Source organism: Somniosus microcephalus, unplaced genomic scaffold, assembly GCF_052327205.1.
Source record: "Somniosus microcephalus isolate GS21.2 unplaced genomic scaffold, FLI_Smic_1.0 scaffold185, whole genome shotgun sequence".
In the NCBI taxonomy this organism is placed as follows: Eukaryota; Metazoa; Chordata; class Chondrichthyes; order Squaliformes; family Somniosidae; genus Somniosus; species Somniosus microcephalus.
The window spans coordinates 190825-210944 of NW_028225372.1; the positions used below are offsets into that span (position 1 = coordinate 190825).

A 20120-nucleotide genomic window follows, 5' to 3' on the forward strand; every position below is an offset into this window, starting at 1 on the left:
AGTCCTCGCCCCGGATGAGTCCCAAGTTCTCTACCTCAACCTGGAGATATGGTCCCGATTCTCCCCTTGCCATCACCGGAATCATTAGGACCATTCTCACCAGGGCCGAATGTGAGTCTGTGCACGCACCTGTCACGGGAAAGACCCGAGTCATTCCCTTCAAGGTGCACGCGTCTAGCGACCCTGGGTGTTGTGCTAGGTGGAACAGGTGGGTACTGTTTATCCAATCTGGGACTTCGCCTCGGTGTATTTGGTCAAGGTTCAACCATCCATCCCCCGTAAGCATGGCAAAGATCCCTTTGGACCTCCGTTCTTTCAGAATCAAATTCTCGATCGATTAGGTGATTAATGGTGGCAGCATGGCCCTCCAGGACTATAATCCCTTTGGCTAAGCTCCCTGCTGCCCCATCACCTTCCCGCACAGCTCCTTTGTGTCTGCCTGCCCCTGCAGCAGCTTTCTGACTGTGTCTCTAAGAATGTCCGCCCGTACAGATTATCCATTTCCCCATGTCTGTCTTCTCCTCCTGACCCCATTGGTCGTGTATCGGGGAGAGGATGTCATCCCGGTATTCAGATCTTTGGACTCGGTAGTGTCCTTCCACGGCCATGCTGGGTTTGAACTTTACTCGCCCCCCTGTTGAGATGCGTCGCTTCTGTTTTTTTATTCATGGGGGTTGCTCTGCAAAGTATTAGGATCACAAGTCTTCTGCATAGTTCCTTCATTCTGTTAATTCGATATAGGCCCCCGAATGGGGTGTGTTAGATTCGTTTCAGTTGGGACCAGTGTTTCCATCGTCCCACACCATTCATATCCACACATGCACACGTATCACCACTGATCAATAGCTGTTTCATGGTCGGGGCCCCAGTCCACCAGCTCCTGGGATGGTTTCCCCCCTTTGATCAGATCTTGTATAGGCTGGGCCATTTCTGCATATTCTGGGATAAAGTTCTGGCAATAATTAAATAGCCCTAGTACCTGCTTGACCCCCTCCCCTCTCTGGCGTGGTCCCTTCCTTCTAGCTTTCCTCTTGGTCCTAGTGCCCCTCCCATCTGTCTTCGGGCATTTGTCTCTTCCCTTGTGTTATTATGTATCCTAGGTAGATTACTTCGTCCTTCCCTACCTGTACCTTTCTAGGGTTTACCATTAGTCCCGCATTCTGTAGGGCTCCCAGTACCGTAGTCAATTAAATATTGTAGAGGGACCTGTCACTATCGGATGTTCTTGCGGAGCAGAGTTATCTTATTCAATTCGGACTACACCAATTTACACCAACCAGAATTTCACCGTGGCCACAATGGAAGTCTGGTTTTAGTAGATTAATTAACCTCATAACTCCAATTTAATCCAGATCAATTTCTTTTAAACTAACTTGGAAAACAAAGCAAGAAGCCACATTAACAAAGAAACAATTTTCTTCCAAGCACATTGGCAACTGTAACTTCAAGGCTGAAGCTTATCTTTTGTAAAACAGTGAACAGATAAAACAAAACAAAATAGCACATTCTTGCAGAAAACAGTAAATTACGTCGTATTTCTTATTGTCCTTTCTTCAGATATCTTTCCAAAATACTGTAAAAACATTGAATATAACTGGAGAAAAATTAGTTTTTCACATTTAAACAAATCAAATCAAACTGCTTTGGAAGATTTCACCATAGCAACCGCGACTCCAAGGTTAAATCTTAGACTGAAACTTAATCTTTTGTTAAACAAACTTTAAGAACATAAGAAATAGGAGCAGGAGTAGGCCAATCGGCCCCTCGAGCCTGCTCCGCCATTCAATAAGATCATGGCTGATCTGATCCTAACCTCAAATCTACTTCCGCTCTCCATCCCACCCGAACCCATGTGATCTCCCGGGAGAGGCGAAAAACCAGATAAAAAACCCAATGGCCAATTTGGGAGAAAAAATCTGGGAAATTCCTCTCCGACCCATCTAGGCGATTGAAACTCGTCCAGGAGATCACTCTGTCCCTGTATTTCCTGCAGTACTTACCTTCTGTAAAAGGTGATCTCCACCCCAGCCAGGAACAGGCCCAATTTACTCTTGAAGGACTCCTAGCTGGCAGCCTGTTCCCGAGGTCTCCACTAATCCCTGTGAATAGAACCATCTCCTGAAATCTAACACAGAATTAGAACACAAGAAGTAGGAGCAGGACCAGGCTACACGGCCCCTGGGCCCGCTCCGCCACCCACAGGGCCATGACCGTTCCGAACCTAGACTCATGTCCAATTTCCTGCCCACTCCACGTAACCCCTAATTCCCTTCTAGGAAACTCTCTATTTCTGCTTTAAATTTATTTAATGACGTAGCTTCCACAGCTCTCTGGGGCAGCAAATTCCACAGACCTACCACCCTCTGAGTGAAGAAGTTTCTCCTCATCTCAGTTTTGAAAGAGCAGCCCCTTATTCTAAGATTATGCCCCCTAGTTCTAGTTTCACCCATCATTGGGAACATCCTCACTGCATCCACCCGATCAAGCCCCTTCACAATCTTATATGTTTCAATAAGATCGCCTCTCATTCTTCTGAACTCCAATGAGAAGAGTCCCAATCTACTCAACCTCTCCTCATATGTCCCCCCCCCTCATCCCCGGGATTAACCGAGTGAAGCTTCTTTGTACTGCCTCGAAAGCAAGTATGTCTTTTCTTAAGTATGGACACCAAAACTGTATGCAGTATTTCTGTTGGTCTTCTCAGTTTTTACTCACCAGCTTAACTTAAATTAGTTCAAAGTATTTTTTATCAATTCTGGGGGCACAATCTTATTCGCACATTCTTAAAACTTCCAAAATCCAAGACGACAAAAGGGTTAAATGTTTTTTTAACACAGAGAAGTGAGTGGAGCTAAAACAAACATGATAGAATCTTTCTTTTAAAGACAGACTTTCAGACAAAAGAAATACTGTAATTCTTAAACATTCATAGTCAGGAAAAGTTTCACACTTTAACACACACTCTCATACAAACTGAAATTCCAGCATATTTTTAAGGTTCCTTTCACTCAGCAAATCTTGTGTTTTATTTGTCTGGGCACAGATGATAACTTCCATGTTGGTAAAGCTTTAAGTTTCTCTTTTTTTCTTTTTAAATCGGTGACTCAGCAGCTTTTCCTGACTTTCCAAATCCCTTTTCCCTCCTTTGCTGAGTTTTCAGATTGGTTCGCCTGCAAATTCGATCTTTTTCCTTCTTTATCTCTCCCTTCTGTTTCAATTCCTTACATTGTTTCTGGTAACAAGCTAAGATTACCATTCCCCCTTTATCTTTGGTTTGTCGATTAACGCTCCCAATTGTTCGAGAATGTCGATTCCTAATATTGTACCTGTGGTGTATGTACCTTTAAGAGGAACGATGTTTTTTTGAGGCCCCTGTGTACTGTAGTACCGGTAGTGACCACTCGGGTACATAAGGCTGTATAGCGTCTTGTATAGTTTAGTTCACCTCCAGACTTTGTTCAGTAAACACTTGTTAAATCAACTCCTGCTTTCCGGGTCTTCATTAACACACGGATACAACAGTGGCGACGAGTTAGAAACGAACTTACCTGCAATTCGGCAGCACCTCAAGGAGATCGATTCTTCAGACGAAGGTCATAAGAACAGAAGAAATAGGAGCAGGAGTAGGCCGATCGGCCCCTCGAGCCTACTCCGCCATTCAATAAGATCATGGCTGATCTGATCCTAACCGCCAATCTACTATCACAGAACCATCTCCTGAATGTAACAGAATTAGACACACGAACCAGGAGCAGGCTACACGAACCAGGATCAGGCTACACAGCCCCTGGGCCCGCTCCACTACCCACAGGGCCATGACCGATCCGAACCTAGACTCATGTCCAAATTCCTGCCCGCTCCTCGTAACCCTTAATTCCCTTTACTTCTAGGAAACTGTCTATTTCTGTTTTAAATTTATGTAATGATGCAGCTTCTACAGCTTTTTGGGGCAGCATATTCCATGGACCTACCACCCTCTGAGTGAAGTAGTTCCTCCTCATCTCAGTTTTGAAAGAGCAGCCCCTTATTCTAAGACTATGCCCCCTCGTTCTAGTTTCACCCATCATCGGGAACATCCCGCATCCACCCGATCCAACCCCTTCACAATCTTATATGTTTCAATAAGATCGCCTTTCAATCTTTCACCCAAAGTGCATCACTTCACACTTATCCTCATTTAATGTCATCTGCCTTGTGTCTGCTCATTTCACAGTCTGTCTCTGTCCTTCTGAAGTCTGCTACTACTACACTCACAAAACTTGGCAACTTAGTAAATAGTATCATCCGTAAACTTTGAAATTGTTCACCTATACCCAAGTCCAGGTCAGTTATATATAACAAGAAAAGCAATGGTCCTAATCCCGACCCCTGGGGGAGCCCACTGCATACTTCCCTCCAGTCAGAAAAACATCCCTCAGCACTGCTCACCGCCTCCTCTCCCTTAGCCAATTATATACCCAAATTACCATCAGTCCTTTAATTCCCTCTGCTTCTATTGTCAGAGTAAGTCTCTTATGTGGTATTTTATCAAATGCCTTTTGAAAGTCCATATATACAATATCTGCTGCACTACCTTCATCAACCCTGTTACTTCATCCGAGAACTCAAATCAGGTTAGTCAGACACGATTTACCTTTAACAAATCCATACTGGCTGCCCCTTATTAACCCATGCTTCTCCAAGTGAGAATTAATTTTGTCCTTGACAATGGTCTCGAGTCGTTCACCCACCACTGACATTAGACTGATTGGCCTGTAGTTACCAGGTTTATCCCTCTTCCCTTTTTTTAAACAGGGTGTAACATTTGCAATCCTCCAGTCCTCTGGCACCACTCCCATATATCTGAGGGAGATTGAAAAATTGTGGTCGGAGGTTCTGCTATCTCCACCCTAGCTTCCCTCTGCAATCTAGGATGCATCCACCTGGACTGGGTGACTTGTTAACTTTGAGTGATGACAACCTATTTAGCACCTCCTTTCTATCCATTTTTATCCAATTTCTCTACTCCCCCCCCTCCTCTACTGTGACATTAACTTCATCCTCTTCTTTTGTGAAGACAGATGCTAAGTACTCATTCAGTACCTCAGCCACGCCCTCTGCCTCCGTATGATGAGCTCCTATTTGGTCCCTAATCGGCCCCACCATTCCTTTAACTATCCTTTTACTATTCATACGTTTATAAAAGATTTTTGGGTTCCCTTTTACATTACCCACTAATTTTTTCTTGTATTCTCGCCCTTGTGCCAGCTGTGGCTCAGTGGGTAGCACACTTGCTCTCTGAGTCAGAAGGTTGTGGGTTCTAGTCCGCACTCCAGGGACTTGAGCACATAAAGCTAGGCTGACACTCCAGTGCAGTGCTGAGGGAGTGCGGCACTGTTTCTGATGAGACTTTAAATTGAGGCCCCGTCTGCTCTCTCAGGTGGATGTAAAAGATCCCATGGCACTCTTTTGAAGAAGAGTAGGGGAGTTATCCCCGGTGTCCTGGCCAATATTTATCCCTCAACCAACATAACAAAAACAGATTACCTGGTTATTATCACAATGCTGTTTGTGGGAGCTTGCTGAGCACAAATTGGCTGCCGTGTTTCCCACATTACAACAACGACTCCACTTCAAGAGTATTTAATTGGCTGTAAAGAGCTTTGAGATGTTTGGTGGTTGTGAAAGGCGCTATATAAATGCAAGTCTTTCTTTCATATATCCTTTTTCAATTTCCCCCCACTCTCTGTATTCTCCTGGTTTTTGACTGTATTCTGTACCTCACATTTGTCGTAAACCTCCTTTTTCTGTTTTATTCTAACGTCTACATCCTTTGTCATCCAGGGAGCTTGAGCTTTGGACGCCCCATCGTTCCTCCTTATGGGAATATGCTTGGTTTGTACCTGGTGTCAAATTTTGTTTTGTAACGCTCCCGTGAAGCATGTTGGGACATTTTACTACATTAAATACGTTCTATAAATACAAATCGTTGTTATTGTCTGAAACTAACAAATTCCACAGAGGAAAAATAACAGTATTTTTACTCCCAAATGTTAAATATTTTGTTCCACGAGATTTATCTGCTTTTATTGATGAATTTAAAAAGTCTCTATTAAAACCTGAGCCAGTGTGTTGTGAGACAAAGAGCCTTGTGTCCAATGCGGGGAATAAAGGCCCACAGCCTCCCCGGGCCCCGGGCCCTGAACAAGGGACTGGAGAAAGGATGCCCCGGAGCATGGTACATCGGCGAGACCATGCAGACACTGCGATAACGGATGAACGGACACCGCGCAACAATCGCCAGGCAGGAGTGTTCCCTCCCAGTCGGGGAACACTTCAGCAGTCAAGGACATTCAACCTCCGATCTTCAGGTAAGCATTCTCCAAGGCGGCCTTCGAGACACACAACGTAAAATTGTCGAGCAGAAACTGATAGCCAAGTTCCGCACTCATGAGGACGGCCTCGACCGCGATCTTGGGTTCATGTCACGCTACATGTAACCCCACCTGACGTAGGGTCACCCAGAGTCGAGTCGTCGTTGGCTTGTTCTCTCTACACAGATGTGGCCGGACCTGCTGTGATTTCCAGCAAAAAAATGTTTTTTTGTCTTTTTTGTTTTTAATACAGACCCCAGCATCTGCAACATTTGACCCCTTGTGACCCCACCTCATTGTTCTTTGATGTAATGTTTTCTTGACTAACCTGTTTGGACACCATTCACACCTTTGATCGCTGTGATTATCTCTCTGCCGAGGTGTGATAAATGGCAGTTAGAAAGATTACCTGTAATCATCTGACATTATTCTCTGACTATATAAGCTGTGTCTTTATGCCTCTCTCCTATTCTGCCCTTGCAGCGTGTTCCTATGCAGAGCTAGACAGGTAGCTAACAACTTGATATCTTCCCATAAAAATCACAAGGCTTGACTTTTCTTGTAAACTTTACTGAAAGATTCTTATTGTGAAACTGAAATACAATACAGAAATGGAAGCACACATTAGTATACAAGCACATAACTGATATACATACACAAATTTAGGTACGCCTGAGCAACACAGTACATTTGGCATGTAAATTACCAAAACACGTGGACACACAGCTTACTGTGAATATACATTTAGCAAACTGAAAGGCATTCTCTTTAAATTAGCCCTGTACATAGTGCATCAAAATACAGCTACAAGTTAACCAGCTAGACAGAGAGCGAGCACTTCACGGCTAGCTGTGTAAGTTTGCTTACAGAGAAAAGTTACAAACTAAACATTTTCTGCAAAATATAGTGTACACTAATCATCTATAACATTCTCAAGTCCTTACAGACAAATAGTGTCCAAGGCTGGAGCGTGACAAGAATACAAAGGGATCTGGGGGTCCTGGTGCACGAAACTCAAAAAGTTAGTATGCAGGTGCAGCAAGTGGTCAAGAAGGCCAATGGAATGTTGGCTTTTATTGCTGGGGGATGGAATATAAAAACAGGGAGGAATTGCTGCAGTTGTACAAGGTATTGGTGAGACCGCACCTGGAATACTGCATACAGTTTTGGTGTCCATACTTAAGAAAAGACATACTTGCTCTCGAGTCAGTACAAAGAAGGTTCACTCGGTTAATCCCGGGGATGAGGGGGTGGTCATATGAGGAGAGGTTGAGTAGATTTGGACTCTACTCATTGCAGTTCAGAAGAATGAGAGGCGATCTTATTGAAACATATAAGATTGTGAAGGGGCTTGATCGGGTGGATGCGGTGAGGATGTTCCCAATGATGGGTGAAACTAGAACTAGGGGGCATAATCTTAGAATAAGGGGCTGCTCTTTCAAAACTGAGATGAGGAGAAACTTCTTCACTCAGAGGGTGGTAGGTTTGTGGAATTTACTGCCCCAGAAAGCTGTGGAAGCTACATCATTAAATAAATTTAAAACAGAAATAGATAGTTTCCTAGAAGTAAAGGGAATTAAGGGTTACGGGGAGCGGGCAGGAAATTGGACATGAGTCTAGGTTCGGAATGGTCATGGCCCTATGGGTAGTGGAGTGGGCCCAGGGGCCGTGTAGCCTGGTTCTGCTCCTACTGTGTTCTAATTCTGTGTTAGATTTCAGGAGATGGTTTTATTCCTGTTCCTGGCTGGGGTGGAGATGGCCTTTACAGAAGGGAAGTACTGTAGAAAATATAGGGACAGAGTGATCTCCTGGACGAATTTCGATCGCCTAGATGGGTCGGAGAGGAATTTCCCAGATTTTTTTCTCCCAAATTGGCCATTGGGTTTTTTATCTGGTTTTTCGCCTCTCCCGGGAGATCACATGGGTTCGGGTGGATGGAGAGTGATAGAAGATTTGAGGTTAGGATCAGATCAGCCATGATCTTATTGAATGGTGGAGCAGGCTCGAGGGGCCGATTGGCCTACTCCTGCTCCTATTTCTTATGTTCTTATAACTTCCCAGACCATGTGTGGCTGCAGGTCTGTGATATATAGTAGTTTACTTTACTGTGCTTTACTGCGCTTTACTGCACTTGCTAGGTACCAAATATCCACTAGGTGGCGGCACACAATGGAAATCGACCCAAATTACTCAAACCCCTGAATTAACTGGAAAACTAACATAAATTCCTAAAGGAAGGCAGCACATCTCCACTTCACCTGACGAAGGAGCAGCGCTCCGAAAGCTTGTGATTTCAAATAAAACTGTTGGACTACAACCTGGTGTTGTGTGACTTCTTACATTTGTCCACCCCAGTCCAACTCCGGCATCTCCACACCATTGAATACAAAAACAAGGAAGTTACACTAAACCTTTACAAATCACTAGTTAGGAACATAGGACAGGAGGAGGCCATTCAGGCCCTCGAGCCTGTTCCGCCATTCAATGAGATCATGGCTGATCTGCGACCTAACTCCATACACCCGCCTTTGGCCCATATCCCTTAATACCTTTGGTTAACAAAAACCTATCAATCTCAGATTTAAAATTAACAATTGATCGAGCATCAATTGCTGTTTGCGGAAGAGTTCCAAACTTCTACCACCCTTTGTGTGTAGAAGTGTTTCCTAATTTCACTCCTGAAAGGTCTGGCTCTAATTTATAGACTATGCCCCCAGTCCTAGAATCCCCAACCAGCGGAAATAGTTTCTCTCTATCTACCCTATCTGTTCCCCTTAATTTCCTGAAAACTTCGATCAGATCACCCCTTAACTTTCTAAATTCCAGGGAATACAACCCTAATTTGTGTAATCTCTCCTCGTAACTTAACCCTTGAAGTCCAGGTATCATTCTGGTAAACCTACGCTGCACTCCCTCCAAGGCCAATATATCCTTCCTAAGGTGTGATGCCCAGAACTGCTCACAGTGCTCCAGCTGTGGTCTAACCAGGGTTTTGTACAGCTGCAGGGTTTTGGCCTCAGCTGGAGTCTTGTGTACAGTTCTGGGCACCACACTTTAGGAAGGATGTCAAGGCCTTGGAGAGGGTGCAGAGGAGGTCGGCCAGGATGGTACCAGGGATGAGGGACTTCAGTTATGTGGAGAGACTGGAGAAGCTGGGATTGTTCCCCTTAGAGCAGAGAAGGTTAAGAGGAGACCTAATAGAGGTGTTCAAAATGATGGGTTTTGATCGAGCAAGTAGGGAGAAACTGTTCACTCTGGCAAGTGGGTCGGTAACCAAAGGTCACAGATAGTTACTAAAAGAACTATAGGTGAAATGAGGAGAATTGTTTTCATACAGAGGGTTGTTCAGATCTGGAACGCACCATCTGAAAGGATGCTGGAATCAGGTTCCACAGGAACTTTCAAACAGTAATTGGACGAGTCCTTGAAGAGGACTAGTTTGCAGAGTTCTGGGGATAAAGCTGGGGTGTGGGACTAAATTGGACAGCTCTTTCAAAGACACGATGGGCCGAATCACCTCCTTCTGTGCTGTTAGATTCTATGATCAGTGTGAAGTCGCTGGTGTGTCAGCAGGTTGGATGACCGAGTGAATCCCTTCCCACACACGGAGCAGGTGAACGGTCTCTCCCCAGTGTGAACTCGCTGATGTAACAGCAGGTAGGATGAATTAATGAATCCCTTACCACACACGGAGCAGGTGAACGGCCTCTCCCCAGTGTGTAGGTGTTGGTGACTCTTGAGCTCCCGGGAGCTTTTAAAACTCTTCCCACAGTCAGAACATTTAAAGGGCCTCTCGTCAGTGTGAACTCGCTGGTGTACCAGCAGGTTCGAGGACAGAGCGAATCCCTTCCCACACACGGAGCAGGTGAACAGCCTCTCCCCAGTGTGTAGGTATTGGTGTCTCTTCAGATCCCCGGAGCTTTTAAAGCTCTTCCCACAGTCAGAACATTTAAAGGGCCTCTCGTCAGTGTGAACTCGCCGGTGTACCAGCAGGCTGGATAACTGAGTGAATCCCTTCCCACACACTGAGCAGGTGAACGGCCTCTCCCCAGTGTGAACTCGCCGGTGTCTCTTCAGCTCCCTGGAGCTTTTAAAGCTCTTCCCACAGTCAGAACATTTAAAGGGCCTCTCGTCAGTGTGAACTCGCTGATGTGTCAGCAGGTTGGATGACCGAGTGAATCCCTTCCCACACACTAAGCAGGTGAACGGCCTCTCCCCAGTGTGAACTCGCTGGTGTCTCTTCAGCTCCTTGGAGCTTTTAAAGCTCATCCCACAGTCAGAACATTTAAAGGGCCTCGCGTCAGTGTGAACTTGCTGATGTGTCAGCAGGTGGGATGACCGAGTGAATCCCTTCCCACACACAGAGCAAGTGAACGGTCTCTCCCCAGTGTGAACTCGTTGATGTGCCAGCAGGTTGGATGACACAGTGAATCCCTTCCCACACACGGAGCAGGTGAACAGCCTCTCCCCAGTGTGTAGGTGTTGGTGTTTCTTGAGCGCCCCGGAGCTTTTAAAACTATTCCCACACTCAGAACATTGCATGAGTCTCTCCCCAGTGTGAAGTCGCTGGTGTCCCTTCAGCTCCCCAGAGCTTTTAAAGCTCTTCCCACAGTCAGAACATTTAAAGGGTCTCTCGTCAGTGTGAACAAGTTGGTGTTGCTTTAGTTCCCCGGGGCTTTTAAAGATCTTCCCACAGTTAGGACACTGAAATGGTCTCTCATCAGTGTGAACAAGCTGGTGTCCCTTCAGATAGTGAGCGCTTTTAAAGCTCTTCCCACAGTCAGAACATTGAAATGGGCTCTCATCAGTGTGGACAAGTTGGTGTTGCTTTAGTTCCCCGGGGCTTTTAAGGCTTTTCCCACAGTCAGGACACTGAAATGGTCTCCCATCAGTGTGAACGCCCTGGTGTGTTTGCAGGTGGGATGAACAAACAAATCCCTTTCCACACACGGAGCAGGTGAACAGACTGTCCCTGGTGCGACTGCGCCGCTGAACTTCCAATGCAGACGGGGAACTGAATCCATTCCCCCTGTCCCCACCTTTACCCGGTTTCTCCCCGGTGTGACGGTGCACGTGTCTCACCAGGTCAGGCGATCGGCTGAATCCGCGTCCACACACTGAACACGTGTGCGGTTTGTCTGCGTTGCGATCCCTGCTCTCTCCTTCCATGTGCAAAGGCCGATGATATTCAGGTCCTGATGAATCCAGCGACTCTGTCAGATCTTGACGTGATGCTTGGTCTGAGCTTCCCGTCTGTAACTGCTCCACTTCTATAACCCTGTAAATTGAGATCAGAAAAGGATCAGAGGCAAACTGTTGTTTAATTTTCCCCTTTCTGAACCTAGGGGCAGTGAAGCTGATTTTCAGGCCCCAGCTGTTGCACAGGTTGTTGAAAGGATCAGCAGTAATGGTGGCTGTAATACCCACAAGGCCCTGGCTCTGCAGAAAGTGCTCTGTTGACTCTGAGTCCCGCACATGTGCTCATGGCCCCCGCGCTCTCCCTCCTGCTCTACAATCGCCCGTCCCGATCGGTCCGCAACACGCATGCTCAGCACACAAAACCCCACGGTTGGAACATCGGGCGTGCATGCGGAGCCTCAACATCTGGTACGCGTGAGCGGCTCAGGTGGGGGCGAGTCGGTGTTTCGCCTCAGCCGCCAGGGAGGTGCGCATGCGCAGGACGACCCAACATTCTCCCTGTCAGCAATCACTCCCTCGTTTCTTTAATAAAAACAGAAAATGCTGGAAATACTCAACAGGTCAGGCAGCATCTGTGGAGCGAGAAACAGAGTTAACGTTTCAGGTCGATGACAATTTGTCAGAACTGCTTGCTCTTTAGTGTCAGCCAGTGGCTCAGTGGGTAGCACTCTCGCCTCTGAGTCAGAAAGTTGTGGGTTCATAGTCCCACTCCAGAGACTTGAGCACAAAAATCCAGGCTGACACTCCAGTGCAGTGCTGAGGGAGTGTGGCACTGTCAGAGGTGCCGTCTTTCGGATGAGATGTTAAATTGAGGCCCTGTTTGCTCTCTCAGGTGGATGTAAAAGATCCCATGGCATTATTTCAGGAAAGAAAGACTTGCATTTATATAGTGCCACCAGATATCCTAAAGTGCTTTACAGCCAATGAAGTAGTCACTGTTGTAATGTGGGAAAGAGCAGGGGAATTATCCCCAGTGTCCGAGCCAATGTTTATCCCTCAATCAACATAAAAAATGATAGATTATCTGGTCATTATCACATTGCTGTTTGTGGGTGCTTGCTGTGCGCTAACTGACTGCCGCATTTCCTACATTACAACAGTGACTACACTTCAAAAGTACTTCATTGGCTGTAAAGTACTTTGGGACGTCCGGTGGTGGTGAAAGGCGCTATATAAATGCAAGTCTTTCTTTCTTCACTGGTCTCACCAGCGACCTCTTCTGGTGGTTGGTTGATTGACAGCCGAGAGTCCGCGCATGCGCACACGGAGCGGCGGTTTGGGCCGAGTCCGGCACAGCGACCCCTCCCGGTCACAAAGGGTAATGACCGCGCATGCCCAGAGGAGACCAACCCCCCTCCCCCACTCGGAGCTGCGCCTGCGCACTCTGATCCTGCCGGACGGAGTCGGCGCAGGGCCATTCCGGGGAAAGGCCTTGGTGTCGGGTCCAGAGTCGCGATCGGTGATGCGAAGTGAGTTTTCTCCGCTCCGATTGGGTGGAGAATGGCGCGGGGTGGATCGGGAGATCCCGGACCAAGCAGCGGCACTTGGATGGTGCACGTGATCTCCTCGGGGACACGTCACCCGGGCCCGCGGCCTGATTGACGGGAGCTTCCCACCAATAGGGAGCGAGCGGGGCGGGGCTGGAGGAGCGAGCCGGCGGCAGGTCCTCCAATCGGGGAGCCTGAGGGGCAGGGCTGGAGCAGTGAGCGGGCGGCGGGTCCTCCAACCAATCGGAGAGCCCGAGGGGCGGGACCAGCGCCGGCTGATTGTCTGATCCGCAGGGAGAGTTTCTCCAGTCCCTTGGTCGGGGCCCGGGGAGGCTGTGGGCCTTTATTCCCCGCATTGGACACAAGGCTCTTTGTCTCAGGCATAGGGCGACGTCGCACTGAAACTTTCCGCTCTCCTTTACAAAGATGGCTGCCGTTAACCTGGACCTGTAAGGGGAAGGAATCCCCACAACTGCAAACACGGGATCTTCAGCTTATTATTGGGGGCTTGCCTCCTGCACGAGTTGTTTATGAAGCCTCCCCACCTACCTACCGGTCTATTACTCCCTCCGTCGCGAGTTTTACCCGCTGCACCATCGCCCTCCCGGCTTCAGCTCCTCTCCATCTCCAGTAACGCACTGCGCATGCTCAATATACCGGCCCCTCCCGCGCCTGCGCTCTTGTAGTCTGGGTGCGGCACGTGGTCCACCGCGGGGAATGCTGGGTAAAAGACCAGATTAGTGAATGGAACATGATTTACTGTGATCAGATTGAGGACTGAACCATGTTCATTCGAGTAGTCATGGTTTGTTTCTGCTGATCTTAATAACCCCTGTATCTGCGCTGGAGATTAATATTCTGTTTAAATAGTGAATAAATAAAGCTCGAGGAACAGCACCTCATCTTTCGATTTGGCACTTTACAGCCTTCTGGACTCAACATGGAGTTCAACAATTTCAGACTTTAACCCTTACTCCCATTTTTCATGCTGTATGATTTTGCCATCCCCATTTGCAACATTTTCCAAGACTCGGTTTCACAGCCACATCTCTTTCCTCAGCACCTGTCTCCGGTTCCAACTTATTCCACGTGGATTCCAACTGAACTTCCACCCTTCCTGTTTCAGATCCACCCAGGATAACTTTCCTGCCTCTTACCTTAGTAATATCTGTTACATCTCCAGCTTTTTCCAGTTCTGATGAAGGGTCCCAGACCTGAAACGTTAACTCTGTTTCTCTCTCCACGGATCCTGCCTGGCCTGCTGAGCATTTCCAGCATTTTCTGTTGTTATTTCAGTGAATAAATAAGCTTTGTTTCAAACACAGTGTCAAATATTTGATTTCTCCATGATAAGAGAAGACAAATTGATGTTCTGTTCCAGACTGTTTAATTTTTGGGCCTTTTCTTACTCTAGATTATTTCCGTTCTCATCTCGTTCGCCTTCTACCACATCAAACCCCAAACTTGCTCCATTTACATAGAAACATAGAAGATAGGAGCAGGAGTAGGCCATTCGGCCCCTCGAGCTTGCTCCGCCATTCAATGAGATCATGGCTGATCATCCAAATTCAGTACCCGGTCCCTGCCTTCTCCCCATATCCCTTGATACCTTTAGCTCTAAGAAATATATCTAACTCCTTCTTGAATATATTTAAAGACTTGGCCTCAACCGCCTTCTGTGGTAGAGAATTCCACAGGTTCACCACTCTCTGGGTGAAGAAATTCTTCCTCATCTCTGTCCTAAATGGCTTACCCCTTATCCTTAGACTATGACCCCTGGTTCTGGACTCTCCGACCATCAGGAACATTCTACCTGCATCTAATTTGTCCAGACCTGTCAGAATTTTATAAGTTTCGATGAGATCCCCTCTCATTCTTCTAAACTCCAGCAAGTATAAGCCCAATCGACCCAATCTCTCCTCATACGTCATTCCTGCCATCCCAGGGATCAGCCTTGTGAATCTTCGCTGAACTCCTTCCATGGCAAGAACATCCTTCCTCAGATAAGGCGACCAAAACTGCACACAGTACTCAAGGTGTGGTCTCACCAAGGCCTTGTACAACTGCAGCAGGACATCCTTGCTCCTGTACTCAAACCCTTTTGCTATGAAGGCCAACATACCATTTGCCTTCTTCACCGCCTGCTGCACCTGCATGCTTACCTTCAGCGACTGGTGCACAAGGACACCCTGATCTCGTTGCACTTCCCCTTCTCCCAATCTATTGCCATTCAGATAACAGTCTGCCTTTCTGTTTTTGACACCAAAGTGGATAACCTCGCATTTATCCACGTTATATTGCATCTGCCACGCTTCTGCCCAATCACCCAACCTCTGGGATCTCAGAAAACACCATGAATATACAACTGGTGGATTTGACTGCTGTTTTACAATCATAATTCTCCATTTGTGTGTGTGCCCGTGCATTATAACTATCAATCAGCAGCCTTTCCTTTCCCCACTGTGGAAATGTAAAAGCGATTGTTAATTCAGTACCAGTTTGAGTCTTTGTAAAATTCAGTACTTTGCTGTTTCACTAACGCTGCCACTAGTGTAATAAACACACAAAAGCAACAGAGGGGCAGGGAGAATGTATGAGAAATGATTAGTGGTGACATAATAGGGAACACTAACACCTTTTATAAACATATAAAGCGTGAAAGAATAGTCCAAGGAAAGGTGGGGCCGATTACTGACCAAAAAGGCAATCTTGTGGAAGCAGAGGACATGGCTGAGGTACTAAATTAACACTTTGTGTCCGTATTCACTAAAGGAGAGGATGCTGCCAATCGTACAGTAAAGGAGGAGGTGGTAGAGAAATTGGACAGGATATAAATCGATTAGGACGATGTACTAAATTGGTTGGCAGGGCTCAAAGTAGAAATGTCACCCACTCTGCCACAATCTTCCAATCCTTAGATATGGGAAAGGTGCCAGAGGACGGGAGGGCTGCAAACGTTGCTTCACTGTTCAAAAAAGGAGAGTGCGATGAACCAAATAACTACAGGCGACTCAGCTTAACATCGGTGTTATTTCCGAAACACAATTAACCGTCACTTGGAAGAACATGGGTTTATTAGCGACAGACAAAATGGATTTTATTTAAAGGCAAATCTAACCTGGCTGACTTGAATGAGCCAATGGATGAAATAGGAGAGGGTTGATGAAGGTAGTGCAGTTGATGTTCTGTTTCTGGACTTTCAGAAGGCCTTTGATAAAGTACCTCATAATAGACTGGTGAACAAAATTGGAGCCAATGATATTAAAGGAGCAGTGGCAGCGTGGATACTAAATTGGTGAAGGGACAGAAAACAGACAGTAGTTGTGAACCGATATTGTTCACACTGGAGGGAAGTTTACAGTGTCCCCAGGGGGCGGGATTAGGACCACTGCTCTTTGATTTATTTCAGTGACATGGACTTAGGTATACAGGGCATAGTTTAAAAGTTTGTCGATGACACGAATCTCGGAAAAGTCGTAAACCGTGAGGAGGATAGCAGAAGACTTCAGGAGGAAATAGAGACACTGGTGAAATGGGCAGACACATGGCCGGTGAAATTTAATGCAGAGAAGTGTGAAATGCTGCATTTTGGAAGGAAGAATGAGGCGATGCAATTTAAACCAACTGGTACAATTTAAAAGGGTTGCAGGAACAGAAAAACTTGGGGGTATAGATACAGAAATCTTTGACAGTGGCAGGACAGGACGATAAGGCTTTTAGAAACGTATATGGGAGCATTGGCTTTATAAATAGAGGCACAGGAACATCGGAACAGGAGTAGGCCACTCATTCACTCCAGCTTGTTCCTCCATTCAATTCGATCATGACTGAGCTGTATCTTAACTCCATCTCCCCGCCTTGGTTCCATATCCCTAAATACCATTGCCTAACACAAATCTATCAATCACAGTTTGTCATTTTCAATTGACCGAACCTCAACAGCTTCTTGAGGGCGAGTGTTCTAGATTTCCACTACACTGTGTCTGAAGAAATGCTTTGTAACATCACCCCTGAACGGCCGAGCTCTGCGGTTAAGGTTACGTGGACCCCTAGTTCTCTCTGCCCATCCACAGTTCCTAACTTCTAACATCACCCCTGAACGGCCTCGCTCTGCGGTTAAGGTTACGTGGACCCCTCGTTCTCTCTGCCCATCCACAGTTCCTACCTTCTAACATCACCCCTGAACGGCCTCGCTCTGCGGTTAAGGTTACGTGGACCCCTCGTTCTCTCTGCCCATCCACAGTTCCTAACTTCTAACATCACCCCTGAACGGCCTCGCTCTGCGGTTAAGGTTACGTGGACCCCTTGTTCTCTCTGCCCATCCACAGTTCCTAACTTCTAACATCACCCCTGAACGGCCTCGCTCTGCGGTTAAGGTTACGTGGACCCCTCGTTCTCTCTGCCCATCCACAGTTCCTAACTTCTAACATCACCCCTGAATGGCCTCGCTCTGCGGTTAAGGTTACGTGGACCCCTCGTTCTCTCTGCCCATCCACAGTTCCTAACTTCTAACATCACCCCTGAACGGCCTCGCTCTGCGGTTAAGGTAACGTGGACCCCTAGTTCTCGCTGCCCATCCACAGTTCCTAACTTCTAACATCACCCCTGAACGGCCTCGCTCTGCGGTTAAGGTTACGTGGACCCCTCGTTCTCTCTGCCCTTCCACAGTTCCTAACTTCTAACATCACCCCTGAACGGCCTCGCTCTGCGGTTAAGGTTACGTGGACCCCTCGTTCTCTCTGCCCATCCACAGTTCCTAACTTCTAACATCACCCCTGAACGGCCTCGCTCTGCGGTTAAGGTTACGTGGACCCCTCGTTCTCTCTGCTCATCCACAGTTCCTAACTTCTAACATCACCCCTGAACGGCCTCGCTCTGCGGTTAAGGTTACGTGGACCCCTCGTTCTCTCTGCCCATCCACAGTTCCTAACTTCTAACCATTTAGAACATTCTCTGATCGATCCTTTTTAGGTCCAACGTGAATGAGCTCATTTCTTTCTGAAGTGAGGGGAGTGCGACAAACTCGCTCAATCCACTCCAGGAGGGTGGGTTCTCCGGCGTTCTGAATGTTATTTAATATTGGTGTCGCGAGTCTAACGCTCTCGAACGTCTATGTGGATACGGTGTCAAGATGCAATGAGAGTGGGAGGAGGCTCCCGTGGAGTATAAACACAGCATAGACCACTAGAGCCGAATGGACTGTTTCTCTGCTGCAGTTTCGATGTAAATCTAATCTGCCCCGAACTGTCACAAACTCCAATCTCTGTGACTGTGACCATGGTGTGTAACCCTTCCTTGTCCATCATTCACCTTCCCACAGCATTCGATATAGTCTCATCTGGCATTCTTTTCCATGTCATGGCCTCCACTGTCCATCCCATAAAACTGATCCTCGTGTGCTTCCTGTCCTAGCTCCCTGATCGCAGATCGCAAATCTCCAGCAATGGGTTAACTTTTGTCTTTCTATCCACACCTATATTGTTGGCCAATATTGAACCGATGATGCTGCTTCTGGTGCATAGTAACTGATTACTGTAGCGCCGGAGGCAGATTGGATTGTTTCAATATCTGCTTCTTGGGATTTGCTGGTGGATTGAAATCGCGGTGCCGAGATCGCCTCATCAGGCACCTCCATTGACTGGGCGAGGCTGCATCATAGACCCATAATATGATACAGCACAGGAGGTCATTCAGCCTGTCAGGCACCTCCACTGACTGGGCGAGGCTGCATCATAGACCCATAATATGATACAGCACAGGAGGTCATTCAGCCCATCAGGCACCTCCATTGACTGGGCGAGGCTACATCATAGACCCATAATATGATACAGCACAGAAGGTCATTCAGCCCATCAGGCACCTCCATTGACTAGGCGAGGCTGCATCATAGACCCATAATATGATACAGCACAGGAGGTCATTCAGCCCATCAGGCACCTCCATTGACTGGGCGAGGCTGCATCATAGACCCATAATATGATACAGCACAGGAGGTCATTCAGCCCATCAGGCACCTCCATTGACTAGGCGAGGCTGCATCATAGACCCATAATATGATACAGCACAGGAGGTCATTCAGCCCATCAGGCACCTTCATTGACTGGGCGAGGCTGCATCATAGACCCATAATATGATACAGCACAGGAGGTCATTCAGCCCATCAGGCACCTCCATTGACTAGTCGAGGCTGCATCATAGACCCATAATATGATACAGCACAGGAGGTCATTCAGCCCATCAGGCACCTCCATTGACTGGGCGAGGCTACATCATAGACCCATAATATGATACAGCACAGAAGGTCATTCAGCCCATCAGGCACCTCCATTGACTGGGCGAGGCTGCATCATAGACCCATAATATGATACAGCACAGGAGGTCATTCAGCCCATCAGGCACCTCCATTGACTGGGCGAGGCTGCATCATAGACCCATAATATGATACAGCACAGAAGGTCATTCAGCCCATCAGGCACCTCCATTGACTGGGCGAGGCTGCATCATTGTGGTGATTATTCTTTATGTTTAGTAAGAAGTATTGTGATTGGTTGTTTGTTTCCTGCCTTGGGATATATGCTGTAATCTCATTGGTAGTTGATGTCATGTGATTTGTGGTGGCCATCTTAAATTCAGTTCTTTCCAGACTTTAGTTGGGACTGGGTGTTGAAAGATGTGCTACAGGATTTTTAAGTTAATAAAGCCTAGATTAGAAAGGCAAATCTATTCTTCATTTCAATTTATTAACTTTGTCAGAATGGAGCGATATCTTCAACCAGAACGATTCAATGCTGACCCTAATTCTGCAGGAGTGGATGATAAATGGAAACACTGGTATTGTTCATTTAAAAACTTTTTGGGCATGTTGTATCAAGAGTCTCTAAATAAGCTGAATATGCTGATCAACTACATTGCTCCGGATGTGTATAAGTATATTTTGGACTGTAAAACTTACGAAGTGGCTATTTCTACATTGGAAAAGATTTTTGTTAAACCAAAGAATGAGGTATTTGCACGTCACCTTCTATCTGCTCGTAGGCAGCAGGTGGGAGAATCTTTGGATACTTATTTACAAGCACTTCGG

The 20120-nt window shown here is 46.8% G+C and overlaps 1 protein-coding gene across 1 annotated transcript in view; it reads right to left on the bottom strand.

Moving 5' to 3' along the window:
• Positions 1-20120, bottom strand: part of LOC147082080 (uncharacterized) — a 108686-nt gene that overhangs the window by 73922 nt on the left and 14644 nt on the right. The window contains exon 4 of the mRNA XM_085980472.1: positions 9888-11631. Within this exon, the coding sequence (XP_085836598.1) occupies positions 9888-11522 (1635 nt within the window). The 5' untranslated portion in view covers positions 11523-11631. The remainder of the gene's footprint in view (positions 1-9887; positions 11632-20120) is intronic.